This window comes from Solanum dulcamara, chromosome 3, assembly GCF_947179165.1.
Source record: "Solanum dulcamara chromosome 3, daSolDulc1.2, whole genome shotgun sequence".
Taxonomy (NCBI): Eukaryota; Viridiplantae; Streptophyta; class Magnoliopsida; order Solanales; family Solanaceae; genus Solanum; species Solanum dulcamara.
The window spans coordinates 67,960,892-67,981,435 of NC_077239.1; the positions used below are offsets into that span (position 1 = coordinate 67,960,892).

The 20,544-nt window shown below is 31.4% G+C and overlaps 1 protein-coding gene across 1 annotated transcript; it reads right to left on the bottom strand.

The window, feature by feature from the left end:
* Window positions 1-17,482: 17,482 nt before the first annotated feature.
* LOC129882747 (H/ACA ribonucleoprotein complex subunit 3-like protein) lies at window positions 17,483-20,478 on the bottom strand. The gene is made up of 4 exons (XM_055957179.1): window positions 20,381-20,478; window positions 20,205-20,275; window positions 17,957-17,999; window positions 17,483-17,801 (listed from the first exon to the last, which is right to left on the bottom strand). Exons 2-4 carry the CDS (start codon window positions 20,256-20,258, stop codon window positions 17,704-17,706), a joined length of 195 nt encoding a protein of 64 aa, XP_055813154.1. The 5' UTR covers window positions 20,259-20,275; window positions 20,381-20,478; the 3' UTR covers window positions 17,483-17,703.
* Between the last annotated feature and the right edge of the window lie 66 nt (window positions 20,479-20,544).

Here is a 20,544-nt window from a genome sequence, read left to right on the forward strand (position 1 = left end):
CCTCGGAAGTAGTAGGAAACACTAGGAGATGAAGCACTTTTGTGATCACAACCTACACGAGTGTAGAAGCAATGGGTGAATACCAAACAACACGGTACTCAGCAAGTGGATAACTAAAACTAAGCGAAGCTCAATAGATACAAGTACTCCTGTCATTCCAACCGAACCTCCTTAACTACAACCTACATAAAACCAGCCCAACTCTACACTTTACACAATAATAATAATACAGTCCACGAATACTCATCAGTAGTCTCATCAAGTGAATCATATCCAGTCAAGTTCAACATATCCAGAGCAATAAGTGGTAAACACGAATTCACCAATATCAACAAAATACGATACAATACAATGAGATGATACATGTATGTCCTATCGGTACACATCCACTGAATTACAGTCCGGAACCCATAGGAGATATTTCTGTCCATGTTACCTACCACGGAGCGTGTGGTCCATCTCCTCAATATACATATCCTGCCATGGAGTGTGTGGCCCAACCCCTTTATTTTATAATACCTGTCACTGAGCGTGTGGCCCGACCCCTTTGTTTTATATCATTTTCAGTCTCAACACAGTATGTCAAGATCAATGCAATCAATTCATGTTCATATGATTCACGATAATAACATGACAATAATAATAATTTTTCCTACCTCATGTCAACATAGTCATTTCACATGTTCAACATAAATCCATAATCTCATCACATCAATTCCATCAATGCATGTCATTAGATCGCCATTTTATACCCTCATCTCTATTTTTAAGTCCAATCATACAGTCAATAACTCACTCAAATTCTCATTAGTCCCCAATGTACATAACAAGGAAATACGAGCATCTACAAACTTAAACTGAGGTTTAGATATTCATTTGTCTCAAATAATCAAGAAATTACTCTGAGATCTGAGCCTTCCCCTTTCGCTGGTTTTCCAAATCAATATAATCTAATCAAATGAATAATCACCATAAGATTTAGAAATTAACAATATTCATATCACTATATGTCTAGCCTAGACCCAAAAACTTACCCAAATCTATATTCAAATCCTACATATCAAGTCTAGGGTTAGGTCTCAATTCCTCCAAATAACATAAATCTAATGATGTTCATATAATACAATACATCTAATATTTAATTATCTATCTCAATATATAAAAACTTAATTTATTTTTTGATAACGAAATAAAAATAACAAAAATTAAAGCCACTAGTCAAAACCAATGGCAACAACCAATTGTCTCAACCGAGGCACTATTCACTATTCAATATTATAATAATAGAATACTAATATGAATCTAACTATAATCTTACTTGATTGTTCTCTCTTTCTTTGCAGTGTTTCTCTTCCGTCGTTCGAGCCGCGCAGGTAAGATTCTCGCTTAATCTCTTTAAATTTTCTCTTCTAATTAATTATGTACTAAAAGTGAAAAATTCTACTACTTATTTTAATAAATATGGACAAGTGGTATAATATATTAACTACATTACCATTTTAGCCCACCAATTAAATTAGTTATCTAAAGTTACCCCTCAACTAGATAACCATAGTTATCGAATAATCCAAATAAACCATTAAAAATTTACGAGAGTGTCTTTTATAAAAGAAGGAGAATTCGTTCTCGAAATAGCCTAACGAGTCATTATAAGTAACCTATGAAAAACTAGTAGGTTCACTAATGGTAGAAATAGAATTAACTATCTGTTGATTTGTGGAGGATAAATCTGAAAAAGGATAAATAACATGATTAATATACGAAGTAAAATAAGAAGCAGTGAGATTAGTTAAAAACACTACATTGCACAAATATTCATTTAAATAAAAAAGCTTCTTGTGATCCCTCATGGATTTTCTGGGAATAAAACTAGGAGGAGTTAAAAAAGGTGAAATAATGCCGTGAACAGATGTAGAAGTACTAGGAATCTGATTATTAGATTGTGGTAGGAGGGTCATGAGGGACTGTACCAGCTATTTTGAAATCTGCAGGAAGTTGTTGAGTAGAGAAATAAGATGAAATAACAGGGCAAGGAGTTAAAATAAATATAAGAAGTATGTTGAAAATCATGACTAGAAAATATAGGTGATGAATGAGGGACTGTACCAGCTATTTCCAAATCTGCAGAAAGATGTTGATTAGAGAAATCAGATGAAATAACAAGGCAATGAATTTAAAAAATATCAGAAGTATGTTGAGAATCATGATTAGGAAATATAGGTGATGAACTATTACTCTTAAGAGAAGCAACAAAAGGAAACACAGACTCATAGAAATGAACATCTCTTGAAACTATAATCTTCTTGGAAAGTAAATTCAAAAGTTTAAAACATTTCTATCCATAAGGATATCCTATAAAAACAAAAGCATCAACTCTTGGGTCAAATTTTGATTTATTGTGTGATAGAGTAGAGGCATAACTAAGACAATCAAAACTTTTTAAATGATGATAAGAAGGTGAATGTCCAAACAGAATATCATAAGGAGTCTTACCTTGTAAAACTCTAGAAGAAAATTTATTAATGAGAAAGATAACAGTCAATAGACATTCACCCTAAAAAATAATAGGAAGACCTGATTGAAATAAAAGAGCTCGACAAGTTTCTAAAGAATGTCTATGTTTTCTCTCAACGATCCCATTTTGTTGTCGAGTAGTTACACAAGAAGTTTGGTGAATAATACCTTTAGAATTGAGAAAAACAATTGCAATGGCACTTTTTTCTAACTTAAAAGCATTATCAGACCTGATTTTATTTTCAGAGGTATTGAATTGTCTTTCTACCATGGCTAAAAAATATTATAACATAGAAAATGCAATGCTTTTAGTTTACAAAAGATAGGTCCAAGTGGCTCTGCTGAAATCATCCACTATGGTCAAGAAATATTTGTATCCATTGTAAATAGTGAATTTGTAAGGTCTCCAAATGTCTATATGAATTAATTCAAAAATAGTAGTAGTTTTGATATCACTGATAGGGAAAGGAAGTTTTGATTGTCTTACCAAAGGACAGACATCAAAAGAATATTCAGGGGAAAATATAAAATTAAAGTAGTTGATATTTTTCATTGCAAAAATGGGCAATGCCCTAGTTGATTGTGCCAAAATTTTATATCAAATTCATTCTTGATAAGCATAGAATTAGAAACAGAACTACAAAGAGAAATTATACTAGAAGACAGTGCACTATTTACATTATCTTTAAGAGTTTTCTTGAAAAGGAAATTTCCAGATTCAAGCTGGTACAGTCCATCTCTAACTTCACCAAAACCTAGTTGTTTCTTCACTGAAGGACCCTGTAAAATATAGCCAATAAAAGGAAATATTAAGAGACATTTTAGTTGTGTGCACAGCTTGTGAACAGACAATAGATTGATCCTGCAAGAAGGTACATAAAGAACATTATGAATAACTAAATTAGGAAAAAGAGGAACACTTCCAGTATGAGTGACTTTGACCTTAGTGAAATTGGATAAATTGACATTAATAGAAATATATGTAATTGTTTAAGATTGATGAACATAGAGGCTTCAAAAGAAAGATGTTCAGTAGCTCTTGAATCTAAGATCCAGTGAGTAGAATTAATGGCTACAAAACATAAGATGGATTGAGGTGATCCTTTACCAGGACAATTAGCAGCAACATATGAAATTGAAGTCTTTGGTTGGCTAATTTTCACTTGGTTGAGGAGATGAACCAACTGAGAGAACTAATCCTGAGAGAGCTGATTAATTTCAGGACTAGTGGCTATGGCAGAATAATTGTTACCACCATTTTCTGCAAATGTAAAAAAGGCATTGCTCCTTACAATTCCTTGTCCTCTTTTTGTTCTAGTAAATTTGAAATCATTTGGGAAACCAATGACTCTATAACATTTGTCCACTGTATGACCAAGCTTCTTACAGTATGAACAGATTGTGGTGTTTTTCTTTCCTTTACCTTCATACTATGTTGGGTTGTTGACAAGAGAAACCAAAAAAGAGGCTGAGTTTCTTGGAAACTGAGAGTTGATAGAAAACTTCTCTTTATTGCTCATCTTGTATAAGAAGAGAATAAGCAAGACTAACAGAGGTAAGGGGATTAAACATCAGTATGTTACTCCTAGCAGGGGAATATGTTTCATTCAAACCCATCAAAAATTGTATCAACCTCTCATCTTGGAGGGACTTAGCAGACTTGGATTTACCCTCACAAGTGCAGATACAAAAACAACAGTTTTTGACATTCAAAATGACAAGTTCATCCCACAAACTCTTAATCTTGGTATAATATGTTGCTAAATCATTAGATCCTTGTACTAAATCACTTAATTCCTTTTGCATGTGATATAACTTGGCTTCATTGGGTTGACTAAACCTGTCCTCAAGATCCTGCTATAAATCTTGAGCAGATTTTGAGTAGATGACAGACTCAGCTATTTTCTTAGAAAGGGAATTCAATAACTAGGAGGTTATAATATCGTTACATCTGTTCCAAAGTGGATGGATTGGAGATGTAGAAGAAGGAGCTTTGCAGCCTTTATCAATAAAGACTAACTTATTTTTGGCTGAAAGAGCTATCAATATGGATCTCTTCCAACCAGCATAACCTCTTCCCTCAAATTTTGAATTCACTGAAGGAAGATAGGGTTACTGGATTCATAGAAGAGGATCCAGCTCCCTGATGTGACTCAGCAACAACAATATTTTTCATAGAATATAAAGCTTCTTGCTCTGATACCATAATGAAAACATAAACAAAAGAAAAATTCTTGAATGAACTAAAATTATAATTGAGAGTTGAAATTGGAAATTTTCTGATGTTTTGATTGCCTTCACTACTCCTCTATTTATACAATTTTAGGATTGCAAAAATAAAAATGGAAAGATGTTATATACACAGTTGTAGGGAATTTAAAATAAAAATAAAAATATGTTATATACACAGTTGTAGGGCATTTAATCAGATGACCAAGATGTTGACAACACATTATTCTCTTTGTTTCCCACTAATCTCACAGGCGTCCAAATAATTTGATGTTGGAGGCAAATTATTTGAACCATTTTGAATTGTCATCTTTGTCAAATTTGTCGTCTTCTTTACTCTTCTATTTGAAATAATTGTCTGAGAAACACCATCTTCAACACCTCCCTTCAAGTTGGAGGGGATTGAAGAGAGGCCCAACTTGCTAAGAACATTATGTGATGTGAGGGCCCGGAGATAGATTTAGTGATGCGGGGGGAGGGGGGCTGGTATGGAGAGGGAGGAGCAGGGGTGGGGTAAAAAAATGAAATAATATTTTTTTAAAAAAATAAAGTTTTAATTAAAAAAAATTTGGGGTTAGGGTGGTCGAAGTAGGGATGGGGTAAAAACAATGAAATTTTCAAAATGTGAAATACTTTTTAAAAATAAACTTTTAATTTTTTTTAAAAAAGAAATTTAATTTTTTTTTGGGGGGAGGGGTCGTGGTAGGGTGGGGTAAGAAGAAAACATTGTAATTTGAAGTTGGAGGAGAATTTTGGAAAATGTTTTTCTTAGTTTTTGGAAGGAAGTCATTTTTCTCAAATTTGGGAAAAATAAGTTGATTTGAAAAATATTTTCCCAAATATTTAAGTCAACCAAACATGAGAAAATTGAAAAATATTTTCCGAAAAATATTTCCTACATACCAAACACACTCATAGTATGACAATTATGTTCATGTACGAAATTCGATCTTCGATGTTACATAAGTGCAATAGGAAATTCCGCTCTTAAATTCTACTTATGCATGCTACCTATTCATGTTTGTTTTTACTATTTCAATTGACCTTTTACTTGTTCGTTATATTTTAAAAAAAAGGAAATAATAAATAAAATATATATTTTATTATAGTTTTAAAATTAATATTGGTGTATAGTTTTAATGAATTTAATAAATGATTTGGACAATGAATAGTTAAAGTTTAAAAAAATGGCACACTAAAAAGTAACCAAGTAATTAAAAGTAAATAGAAGAAGAGGAATCATGTCAAAAATGTTCTTAAACTATATAAAATGAATAAAAATATCCTCAGTGATAGCTTGATCCAAAAATGTTCTTTCCTTCAATAATTTGATTCAAAAATGTCCTTATTATTATTTAATGGGTCAAAATGCTTTTTTTCAAATAATGATATTATTTTTTCCTTCTTAAACACATTTTTTTTTTCTAATGATAATTTTTTTTAATTAAAAATGAGTATCCTACTTCAATTAGGAAAAGACTAAGAATAAAAATATTCTTTATTTTATTAAAAAAATTAATCGTTATCTAAATAAAAATTAGTGACGGAGTTAATATGATCTTATATATGACATATATTATCAGTTAAAAGGTACATGTAGTTATTCTATTTTAATTGTTAAAATGAAATTAAGAAGAAAAAAAAAAGATTATTTCCTACTTATTTATTAGTTAAAGTGATTTTAAAAGAAAAGAAAAAATAATAGGGTTCTTTAAATTAATTTATTTTTTAATCGGAATGCCCTCGTAGTAATTATTTTATGCCCTCATAGTAATCCTGTCATTAATTTTCACATAGATAATGATAAAAAAAAATCTAATAAAATTATATAAAATATTTTATTTCTTAATATTTTTTACGAATTGAAATAGGATAAACATTTTTCAAATAAACAAAATCTTTATAGGAAAAGAATGTGTTTGAAATTTTTTTTTATTTTTAATCCATTAAAATAATAATAAAGTATTTTAAAACTAAATTATTAAAAACAAAAATATTTTTAGATCAAATTATCTACTGAAAATATTTTTATTTATTTCACATCATCGCATGGTTTAACAATAGTCTTGACGTAAAAGAAGTAGTTGATTATTCTTGTTTTATTCCAAGCTTTGCACGGCCCACAACTTGTATTTTTCTTAATTTATTCATTTCATCTCTTTGTCTAAATGCAGTAGTAATCCCAAAAGATCATAATTAGGCACCTGAATACACATTATAACAGAACATGGACTGTCTTGGAAGTAGAGAAGAAACAATGTATTTTGTGCTATAATCCATAATTATCTCCATTAATTACTTTCAGTCATATCTCACATGGTGGTTGGACAATAGGTGTTCTGGACTGCAAATATATACCCAACTAATAACTTCCAGATGGAAAATGATGATAGGCACCCAAAATTCCATCAATTCATTCACATACTTAAGCAATTATTATTAATATATGAATTAATTATGAAAGAATTTTTTAATTATTTTATAAAAAAATTAATTATTTATGTATTATTTACTCCACCTTTTATCCAACATAAAATAATACATAAATTTACTTATAACTTATATATGTATTAGTTATACGAGTTTCTAAATTATAAATAAAACATCATATTAATTTTATATATGAATATAGCCAGTGACGAAATGAGAAATTTCATTAAGGATGTTCAAGATTTAATATATATGTATGAAAAATATTTTTTGACCTATATATTTCGTATAATTTTTTACATATGTAGTATAATTTTTCGACGAAGGTAGTCCAATTGACCACCTTGATTTATATATGGCTTTTCGATGAATTGGGCACCCTGGCTTATATGTGACTACGCCACTGAATATAGCTTACCTCCTCACCAGTTACTAAATATAATACTACTTATACATAATTTAATACTTGCATAACTTATCTTCAAACCAACTACTAAACGACTCTTTAGAGTTTAAGTTATACTCCTATAGTATTTGTAATATAACACCTCAACCTTCAATGTGAAGTTTTGACATCTTGTTTTAGGGATCGAGACTTGTACAAATTAATATACTCCCTCCGTCTCATATTAGATGGTCATCTTACTAGAAATATTTGTCTCATATTATTTAATCACTTACTAAATCAAGATAGAATTAATTAAATTTTTCTATTTTACCCCTACAATTAATATTACATTTTGAATGTAAACAATTCTTAATACTAGCTATTTCTATACTCTATGTATATTGCATTGATATAAACAAAGGGCAAAATGATAAAATCTTTCAATGTATTAATAATTTCTTAATCACCGTGTAAAATTAAAAGTGCTCATCTAGTATGGAATGAAAATAGTAACTATTTTGGGACTAATTGTTTGAGGGTGTTCGGATTGGAACCCGAGGAGCTCCGATCGCCGGTAAGTTTTGGAATCCAAAAATTCATATTTCAGACAGTTGCAAAGCCAATTTTATTACTTAGGGGTGTCAAAACATTTTAAAAAAAATACGCACAAAAAATAAAAAGAGTCAATATATAGTATGTATACATAAAATTTGGCAAATGATACAAAAACTTATGTATTATATATTGTACTCCATCCGGTTCAATTTAATTATTTGTTGTCCTTAATAAAAATATACAACAACAACAACAACAAACCCAGTATAATCCCACCATGTGGGGTCTGGGAAGGGTAGAGTGTACGCAGACCTAACCCCCACCTTGAAAGGTAGGGCGACTGTTTTCGAAAGACCCTCGGCTCAAGAGAGAAAAACAAGATAAAAGGTCAAATAGGGACAAGCATATCAAAAATAAAGAATAGCAAAAGTGAGAAAGTCATGGTAGAATAGTACGTAAGAAAGAGGCATTAACTATTATAAATAAATAAGATAATCAAAGTACAACGGCCCTACACTTATAAACAGCAATACAATGCAGAAATCAAATGGCAATAAACAATAAGCAGAACTATAACTACTATGGTGTAAGGATAAGTCACCTAGCCTTTTATCCTAATCTGAGTCCTCCACACATGAAATTATAGTGCGCTAATGCGCTTACTAATAGGGAAGAATAACGAGACTATGTACTAGCCTTCTATCCTAATGTGGGTCCTCCACACCCTCCAATTTAAGGTCATGTCTTCGGTAAGCTATAACTGCACCATGTCCTGTCTAATCACCTCTCCCCAATTTTTATTTTAGAAAAAATAAAATATAATTAACTATTTCTTTCTCCGTTTCAAAATAAGTATCGTTTTACCTCTTTTCATGTTCATTAAATAAAGGGAAAAGACTCATAAATACTCCTCATCTATGAGAAAAGGCTCATAAATACCCTTCTTCCAACTTTTGGTGTAAAAATACCCCTAACCTATTTTTTTGACTCAAGAATACCCTTAACCTATTGGAAATGACTCAAAAATACTCTTCCTCCACATTTTGGTCTAAAAATACCCTCAACCTTTGTTATTGGTTCAAGAATACTCCTCCTTCCACCTTTTAATCTAAAAATACCATCAACATTTGTTATCTATTTATATCTGTATATCTAATATTTATGATTTTAGTATCGTTTAAACTTTTACCATATAAAAATCTTAATCTTATTATTTGAACTAAATCAATCTTTTTGTAAATAGTAATTTTTTACCCAACTAAAAGATTAAAATCGATTAGAGAACTTTTGCTTAAAATTTTAATCAATAAATAGTTACATATTTCTTTTTAGTATTGAGGATAAATCTTTAAGTCTATGAAATATCGATTTGAATGTGTAATCTCCAATATAATTTTTACTCGACTAAAATAATTAGTAAATAGACATCTTATTAGAAAATCTTCTACTTATAAGTTGAATTAATAAATAATTATTATTTTTTAGTGTTGAGGATAAATCTTTAAGTCTATAAATATATTAATTAGCCAAATTTTATCCTTTTTCCTTTAATCTATGTTACTAAAAAGTTTGATAACATAAAATTTATTTTTCATTTCAGATATAGTTAGACTTAAATATTTTCAATATTTTGGGATGAGCTAATATTAAGAAATTTGAATAAATAAAAAATTATCTTTTAGAACAAATAAAATAATTAATTAATTAGTAAAAGAATTTAATTCAATTAAATTTAGGTTGATGGTATTTTTAACTAAAAGATGGAAGGATGGGTGTTCTTGAATCAAAAACAAAGTTTGAGGGTATTTTTAGACTAAAAGGTGGAGGAGGGGGGAGGGGTATTTTTGAGCCATTTTCAATAGGTTGAGGATATTATTGAGCCAAAAAAATAGATTAAAGTATTTTTAGACGAAAAGGTAAAAGAAGGATATTTATGAGCTTTTTCCCATAAATGAGGAGTATTTATGAGCCCTTTTCCCTTAAATAAAAAAAGTATTATAAGGTATCATTTACTAAGTTGTTCCCTATTTTATAAGGTATCATTTACCTCTTTTCATGTTTATTAAATAAAAAATATATATTTTAAATTAAATCAGATAAGCTCAATATTTTATATTTAAATTTAGTTATTCAAAAATTATATGATAGTTGCAAATTTTTTATATATTAATTTAATGAAAAAATATAATTTAAAAATACTAATCAAAGTTCACATAGTTTGACTAACGATTGGCGAAACAAAGGGAGTACTCTTCTTTTCTTTTTTTTTTCAAAGCATTTTTTCAAAGGTAAGTTAATAAAAATGCTTTGTACTTTCTAGAAGTGCGTAATTTTTTTTAAACTCAAACTAAAATTATTAACTTTTTTCTAAAACGGACGGAATAATACTGGAAATTAGGAAGGATAGTCACATTACAAATAGAACGTTTTTGTAAGATTAATTAATAATTAATGATAAAGTATAAATCTCAAAACCGATTTGCAATAAAAGTATTAGAGAACTTAATTATTACTTTCTTGTAAGACAACAATTGTGAGTTCACGTGAGCTGTGGATTCCCTCAGTGACAAAGACACATCTCAAATCCAATTCGCTAAAGCTATTTAGAGATGAATTAATTAAAAATTATCGATAAATTTTATAGCTAATTTTATATTTTCTAGTGCTCTAATAAATTTTATAGCTAATTTCATATTTTCTAGTGCTCTAAAATTGGAGTACCGTTAGTTCTTTTTTCCACAAAAACAGACTTGTATTATTTGAAGTTATTCTGACACATATTTGAACAAATGCATTGTTGTATGTACAAGATTCATTTCAGTATTTTCAACCCAAAACAAAAATTTATATGTATAAAAAGTTATTAAAATGGTAACAAAGAGTAGGTTAAAAAAATTAATGCAATACTAAAAGATTTACAAAGTTTTCTTCTGTTTCTCTAAAAAAAGAATCTATTTTTTTCCCTTTAAAAATGGGATTAAGGTACTTAAACTAAATTTAGAAAGAGAACACAAAAAAATTAACTATGCAAACACATTTATGTTGTTACTTCTTAAGAAAGCTTTTTGAAAATTGTGTAGAAAGTCATTTAATTTAGTTTTTATAAAATCAGATACCAAAAGACTCATGGTGAAAGAAAACAAAAAAACCTCCACAACATTAAGACAATTTTTAATTGTAATTTTCATAATGAAGATGGTAAAAGAAGGAATTAAACCATATGCCAAACATGAACAGAGAAAGGGGGGGGGGGAGGTGGGCTTATTAGTATGGACTGGACCTGGCCCAAGTAAATTTGAGGCCCAAAGTCCAAATCTCAGTTTGAAAGGGGAATTTTATAAGGGAAACTTACATAAATATACAATATTAAAAAAATATTTATCATTTATAGCAATAAAAAAAAATTCACTGAACACTTATAATACATTTATAATATAGTTTTAATACATATTGCAGAGAACTATTTATAAAACATATATAATACAAGTTTTATAGATGGATAATATATTTATCACATACTTTAATAGACTTATAATACATTATGTTAGTTTCTTACTACACAAACATAATATATATTTTAAAACACTTATAATACATTTATATTGTATGCATAATTCACTTTTAATACAAGTGTAGATTTATCATAGTATTGCTATATATTGCTATAAATGGTAATAAATAAAAAAATATCGCTAAAATCAGTAATTAATTTTTAAAAAGCACTCAATCAAGTAATTTTTTCTTTCAAGATAATAGAGATATTCATGTCCATTTCATTGAAAATAGCGACACGCTGTTTTTCAAAAGGTGAAAATAATATTTTTTTCAAAATGTATCAAATACATTGTATGCATGTGTATACCGTTATCAATTTGTTATTGAAAACGGTGAGAATTATGTACTAGTCTAGCATGAATCACTTTTATTATCATAGATGAGATACAAAATTCCGTATTACACTCTTCCCATTGAACCAAATCTTCCATCAAAGTTTTCGGATACACGAATTATACCGAAAACAATTACCATTGAAATCTCTCATCGAAGCTTTGAAATACACAAATTAATAGCAGAGAATATCAACCTATTCACAAACATTGTATAATTCACAATACAATATCAACCATTACGATTACAACTCAATACTCTAGACATTAGGACGTGGATACTAGTTTAATTGTTTCACTATCAATGGAGTATTTAAGCTTTGAAGATCTTGTTGCAGAAATTTCAAAGTAGCTACAAATCAACAATAATGCTAATTCTATTGAAATCAAATATACAATGAAAGGAATCTGTATGTCAATAAAAATACACAACGACATGGGAGTTAGGATGTATGTCAAATTGAAAAAGGAGCGAAGAGAGTTCGAAAAGTGTCACGTCTCAAACCTTAGTCTAGGTGTTGTTTTACAAAGCAACACCAGAATATCTATGGTGTATTGTATCTATGGTGTTGTTTTACAAAGTATTGTATCTATGTTTTAAATTATAAAATATTATTTTTATGGCGTTGTTTTACGAAGCAACACTATCATATCAAATAATTACACCAAAATATATATATAAATTATGATTTTATACTACAAAAATGTTATACCCCGCACTTTTGATACATGGGAACATCTATTTAGTGCTAGAGCTACCATATGATCCATGACGTTATCAAATAAAGGAAAGGAGGATGAGGCCGCCCCAAATTTTTCATAAGCTAGCTCAATTTGAGTAGTGACGAGTGGAAATAGGTTTGGAAGGATTGAAAAGGAGTTGGAGGCCAAATAGCGAGTCGTGGTCATCGACCTACTTGCGTAAGCTACCGACTTGGATGCCTTACATACTTAAGCTACTTGAGTACATACCGATCTTACGTAGCAAGGATTACATAGGTTCCTAAAGTAAGACGAGATTACGAACCTACGAAAAGGAGAAGAGGACACGTGGCAGCATAAGGAGAAGACATGTGGCAGCATAAGGAGAGGTCATGTGGCAGCAGGTGATGCACCTACTTGGACCAAGTAAGTGATGCACCTGCTTGGGGAGGACCCCATCCTGCCACGTGACAGCCTTGGAGTGGCCGCATGGATGCGGTAGCCTAAAAAGGGCTGGACACGTGTCACCCTTAGGGGCTGACACGTGTCACTCTCTAAAAGGGGGTATATATATACCTAATATATGACTAAGAATCTTATTTCATCTTCTACACTCGAGAAATTTGAGAGAAAAACTAAGAGGAAGAGGAGAAAGAGCTACGGCCATGGCTGCCAAGGTGGGGCTTCGAGTTTCGCTCTGTGAATTAATTATCTAAGGTATTCTTCGACTAAGTGAAGGTGTTTAACAACGTAAATAAATTCTTGGGGCAGCAAGGAGGTCGACGTGAACCTACATCTTTCGACAAGTTTCGAAAGCTAAGTTGTTAAGGTATGGCTTGATTCTCTTGTCACATGTTTGGGTAAGTGTTTAAGCATGTTATGAATGTATAAATATGGGTTGGAAACATAAAAATATGCACATTACGGCTAAAGGATGTTACAGGTCGTGTAGGGGCTATTTTGACGTATTTTATTTGGCTTAAAGTTTAACTAGTGTCGTTGTTATTGTAGTGTTGTATTTGAGGGTGAGTTGTACATGTTAAAGGGCTGAAAATGTAGCTATGGACGAGTATAAGTGCTGCTGGTTGCAGCCATATTTTTCTCCCTTCCGTGAGGTTGTAATTTTACAAAATAAAGATTGAAAACCATATTTTAATGTCATAGCTTTGAGTGGGTTGTTTGGAGCTTGTATTTGAGTAGTATTGAAGTACTTTAATCGTATATGGATGCTGGTTGTTGTTGTTGGTATGGCTGCATTGATTGGAGGTTAAATGGAAGTTCAGATTGGGCAAATTATATAGGGGACATACTGTCCGATTTCCGATAACTTCTCAACTAGTCTACATACTAGTCGCGAAGCGTGAACAAGGAAGTGATTCCTAAGGATAATTGATTGTAGATTTAGAAGCTGGAAAGTTGAAGGTTTTTAATGATAATGTTATCTTCGTGTTAACTAGGTTAAAGGAGTAATGAAGCAGGCTTGGTTGCGGTTGGTCTACCGAAGGTATGTGAAGCTGTCCTTCTTTTCTCTTGGCATGTCTTAGCCATAAATTATTGATATATGAAATGTGGGGATAATTTTATTCATAGAACTCCAAGTATGATTCATAATTCTTATCCACTTCTTGATGTTAGAACTCCTGCAATAATTGAGTTATTGCCTTTCAAGTCTTCTATGTGATGAAAAGTAGTACATGTAAAGCCTATCTTTTCTTTCTTTTGGAATGGCTTAAATGTAAGTGAAATGATATATGTATGAGTTTAGAGGTGATTCCATTCATAGGCTCCGAGCATAACTCGTGACTCTTACTCACTTCTGAATGTTAAAGTTCTTAAAGTAGTTGAACTACTACCCTCGAGTCTTCTATATGTTGAATAGTAATTGGAGATATAAGCTCTTATTCCTAAGGACTCTACAATGATAGATGTCTTTGATCCCATAATCTGTTTAGCGGCATCTTGATACATGTCTATGATTCCTGAGGCTCCATTTGATACAGCTCTTAGTGACATCTGGAGGGTACTTCAGATAATTCCTACCCTGACCTTCAAGTGATGGTTCACTTGGTTACTTCATTGAGTCTCAGATAATGATTTAAACTATGTGTGGTTACTCACTACTCTGTTCGTGTGTATTGTAACACATCTTTCACCGAGTTCCGGACCGAATATATTATCGTGCTCAGTTTCACTGCATTGTTCACCAAATTCCATAATGGGCCGGACATGACATATGTATATATGGATTGGGCTGTACGTACCTCGGCATCATTTTGCTATATAAGGATTGTGCCGTATGTATCTCGACATTATTTTATTATATGGATCAAGTCATACGTTCCTCGACATTGTTTTGCTATATAAGGATCGGGTCGTACGTTCCTCGTCATTATTAAATGTATATAGGGATCGGGCCACATGTTCCTCGGCATATATATATATATGACGATATGATGTGATAATATGATGGTGTGGTGATGGCGTCGAGCCCCAAGTTGGGAGGGGCAGGTATATGACAGATTCACCGAGTTCATAATGGGCCGGATATGATATATGATATGAGCATGCATGATTTTACTTCATAAAGTACAGGTACAACGATTTCTTGAGCATCATACTTGTTTCCTGAACCTTTGTTTCAGATGTGATCTCATTTATGATATGTTATGTTTTATATACTCAGTACATATGTCGCACTGACCCCCTTCTCTTCGAGGGGCTACATTTCATGCCCGCGGGTACAGACACGCGTTTTGGGGATCCGTCAGTTTAGGATTTCCACTCAGCTATGTTGGAGTGCTCCATTGTGTTGGGGCCCAGATTTTTGGTACTCAGCTTTGATGTATATATTTGTTTGTACAGGGGTAAGGCGGGGGTCCTATCCCGCCATATGATACCGTTGATACTCTTAGAGGTCTGTAAACATATGTATATGGGTTGTTTATAAGTTTGTTTCAGCAACTTGGTGTAAATGTTGTTATGTTATGGCAGCCTTGTCGGCTTACGTGACCTTTCATGCTATGATTAATGTAACTCCTCAGGAGACAAATGAAAGAGACGACATGTATATGAAGATGTATGACCCATTGGGGTTTTTATGTAAGGTATCACATTATTCATAGTTCAACTTGACCAAAGCTAATAAATATGCATACGGGGGTCCAGGCCGGACCCCAGTCACGATCTATGGGGTTGGGTCGTGACAAAAAACATAATCATGAATTGGATTTTTTTCCACAAACAATTCTATTTCAATCGGGTAACACAAAAACAATCAAACATAAAATTAAATGGATCAAAAGAAATTAACATTCAAAATCGATTTTAAGACAAATATTTTGTTTCAAAGCAGTTTTTTCATAATAATTTAAATCTCATCTTCCACTGTTCTGAATTAAAATTGAAATATTAATATTTTCGTCCATTGAAAGGATTATCAGAGGAGATAGAGGGTTTGCTCATGGTTAATATACGTGGACCGTGGTATTGTGGTTATGAGAGAAAATGATTATATTAATGATTGAGAGTATTGTGATTTGTGGAGTTGAATAACAGAATGAGTGCTAATTAAGGAATTAAAATCTGGTTTAATAATTAATCCATGCGTATTTTGTTTTGATTTACCATTTTTTTCTGTTTTACTAATTTGATGTGTTTGGTAAGAATTCTATTGCTATGTTTGTGAAAAGTCAAACTATTGTTATGTAGTGGTTATTTAGGTACTTAAGTTGTATATTCAAATAATTTTTTTCGAAAATGAATGGAGTAGCAGTAAACTATCATCTTTATCGAAATCTCTAAATAAAAATCTTAGTAATATTTAATATTTTGTTATAGATCTTAATTTAAAATTAAAAGAGGAATTTTCGCATATAGTCACTCAAAAATATTTTAATTATGCTCCATAGGTATAGTTTGGATAATTACATTTCATAACTATAGCTATAACAACGTTTGTATAATTCGCACAACGCTTGTAAAATTCGCTATACAATTCGCAGTTTTTGTATACCGTTTGTATAATTCGCTATATAATTCATGCACAACATTTGTATAATTCGCTATACAATTCGTAGTGTTTGTATATTTTGAAATACAATTCACATCATTTATATAATCGCACACATCGTTTGTATAATCATGTGAATTATACAAAATTCAAACTGTAATTACAACTAGATATTTGCCACGAGCCATAATTAATTCAAATTATGGCTATGTTAACTAATTAACTAGTATATATTTGCCTATTCACATAATTTTTCCAAATTAAAATAATATATACCTAAAAGTTAAGATCTAAATGAATTCAGACTTGGACTACTAAAATTAATATTAAGACCTTCAGGCAACAAATTCTTTCGTGGACTGCGCGACTGGGACATAAACATAGCTAACACCTATATGCTGTCGTTCAAACCAAACAAGAGGCGATACACAATTCTGTGTGATGCTAATTAGTAATTAGATTAGATAGTTTTTCTTTTCTTTTTAGATAGTTTTATGGTCAGAATATTGGCAAAATGATATTGCCTTATATTTGTGCCTAAATCTCAAATAAGTTGGATCTTTCATTTAAAAAATACTAAGCATATAATTAAATAAAATAGAATCTCCTTCCTCTTCGTCTCCTCATTATCTTCCTTCAGTGTGATGTCTTTTAATTCTTCTTGAGAAGAATACCTTTAACACTCCATTTTTAGTATATTCATTTTATCCATAATTTCTATTGACTAATAGAGATCATTACAATAACCCTGCTAATTTCTATGGAGTATAGAACAAATTCGAAGCACCCTTTGGCTCCCCAGATTTATGGAACCTCATAAGAAAAATTCCACGACATCCATCCACCATTAAGTCACAATAAACCAAAAAAAAACATTTCACATCAACTAAAGTTACAATACATAACTTAATGATTCACATCAACTAACGACGGCAAGACAGAGAAGCCTAATAATACGAGTAGAAAGCAATACTGGAGACCAAAAATGGTTAGTACTTTTGAGCTGGTTTTTGGGTAGGAAGCAAACCAAAACGCTTCTTCAGAAGCACTCTTTGCCTAGAAAATTTATCATCCGGCGAAAAGCGGGCTGCAAAGAAAAGAAGCCAGGAAAGATCAATAACAGCAAGAAACGGGCCGATACTCATATGTTAAAGTATCATTTATATAGAAGTTACAAAACACATTGCTTTTGTACTCTTAACAACAGCATAGATACAATAGATTAAGGGGACTGTAGATTACCTGGGTGAGCAGATTGCGTGGCCAAACCCAGTGGCGACTCTTTCTACATTTATAAAAAGTAAAACAAGTCAGGAACAAGCAAAAATCCTCTTTAATAATAACAGTCAAGTTGAGTGCAGGATGTTTTATTCCTAGTGAAAATTTCCAGCTTGTTAAATAAAATTCATGAATATTAGAGTAAATTCTCAATATATGCTACAGGTTAGACACTGAAACATACCAGTTACTCATCATACAAATCATGAAGAAACACTGAAAGTTAAAATGTCGCCAAGCAAATCGCCCATGTCACCCCTATTCACCCAAATCCAAATCTACCCAAAAAAAATAAAAAAAATGAAACTTCCATAGGACCCCATCCAACTAAGAAGACCTTTCAGACTGAATACCCATTTGAATAATAAAATTCGGGAACAGGCCTCAATTTTTCATCTTTTCAGGTTGAACCAAAAATAGTGACTTTCAGGCAAAACTTGTTCCATTATGTAAACCTGAAAGCAGTGTTCCACTCAAGGGCATCGCATATCTAGCTTAACTTAGTGGTAGACATCAAAATTCAGACTCAAATACTCGTCCCAGGCAAGTGCAGAACTCTATTAAGTACTATAATTAGAGGCAAGCTGCCTAGTTACCTCGCTCAATGAGTAAAGTGAGATTGAGCTTAATAATGACTTACTTATCATAACCCACTGTCATGGCTAGAACATAGCAATTTTAAGGATTAAAGTCCTATAACCAACAGGAAAATAAAAATGACAGTTAAACCTTCTCGTTGTAGAACTCCTAAGAGTTCCCCAATATGCCAATTAATTCTTAGCTCAAGTGCCTAACCATTAATTGAGGTCCTAAAACCAAAAGCTCTTGATTTCTCTAAGTGTGCTATTCTTCCTAATATCTTGGTTTTTCTACAAGTGCGTTAGAGAGTGCCAGTTACACTAAGGGCGATTGCAAAGATGATGTAGACATATTCCTAATAACTGAACAGGAAACGGGGTATAAACTAATAACTGCATCTCAGATAAACCAGTTATACTATTAATTGAATGAATGTGCCATCAACTTCTACAAATAATAAAAAAAAATTAAGGCAAAATGACATGGGAGACCCTATATTTGGCTACGTTTGTCAGTTGGATTCTTCTACTTATCACTTTGCCAACTGAACCCTTTAACTCATCTGAACACAATATTTTAAACCCCTTTTTCATCTGATTAGTGTGGTGTTGTACAATTGAGCACACATAGAATTCCACGTCATTTTTTAATGACACGTGTGAATTAAATGTTAAAAAAATAAAAAAAATAAAAATTAGGACTCCTTTACAATTTTTGAAAATTTTCAAGGCATGTTCTTCATATTTGCTCACAAAGTGAGCACCAAATTCATGTTAGATAGATGAAATTCTTCTCCATTTTACTTGAAAATTTAATTACAAATTCACCAACGCAAACCCAACGAACCTCAATCACAATTTTGAATCAATTTCACAAATTCTCAAAACTCATTTATTGCTCTTCAAGCTTTCTCTAACTTTATCAATGGAGTTTTCAATTTTTCAATATCTATCAATTAACCTTCATGTAACCCATACCTACATCTCTTCTTTAAAGTCAACTAACACAATTAATGGGTTTAAACCTCAATTATAATTTTGAATCAATTTCACACATTCTCAAAACTCATTTATTGCTCTTCAAGCTTTCTCTAACTTTATCAATGGAGCTTTCGATTTTTCAATAAATATTAATCTCCTTTCATGTATACCATACCTATATCTCTTTTTTAAAATCAACTAACACAAATAATGATTTCAATATTTTCAATGTCACGTAAGGTCGGTAAATGGTCAGAGGTTTAAAATATTGTGTTCAAATGAGTTTATGGGTTCAATTGCCAAAAATTAAAGTACATAAGAGATTTTCTTTTGTCCAGAAAAACATGTTAAGCTCACATTTTCAGATAGCATCTCCTTTCAAAATAGGATAAAGTTATGTCATGGTCCAATACACAACAGAAAAAGAGTTCCCTGTATATATATAGTTTTTTGTATGACAAGGGAACCACAGCCGCTTCAACCCCATTCGAACTTGAACTTGAGACCGTCATTATGGAGGTCCCAAGCCAAACCATCTGAGCCATCCCGGAAGGGTTTATGGTTCCTATGAGGAAGACGAAAAAATTGCATACAGTGGAGATGTAAAACCCAATAAAAACACGTGTTAAAAATGATTTGCTGAAGAGATATACCTTAGTTGTGTAAACTTTGTCACCATTCTCATTGATGTAAAACTGGAGATACATCTTCTTTAATGTTTCACCTGTTTACAAGACTCAGCATTAAACAGCAAAACAGAAATCATCGAAATGGAAAAACACAACACCCACATGAATTTGAACAAAAATAGATGGGAGTCTTTGAGTACCTGAGCTACTTCCGGCTGTTTTTTTTTTTTTTTTATGGAGGAGCTAAAAATTGATACACAACAGTCATTAGGGTTCCATCATTCTCATTATAAAGAAACGCGGAAAAAAATTAAAGAACATAAAAGGAATAATAAAAATACAATGAGGACAAATAAGTAAATTT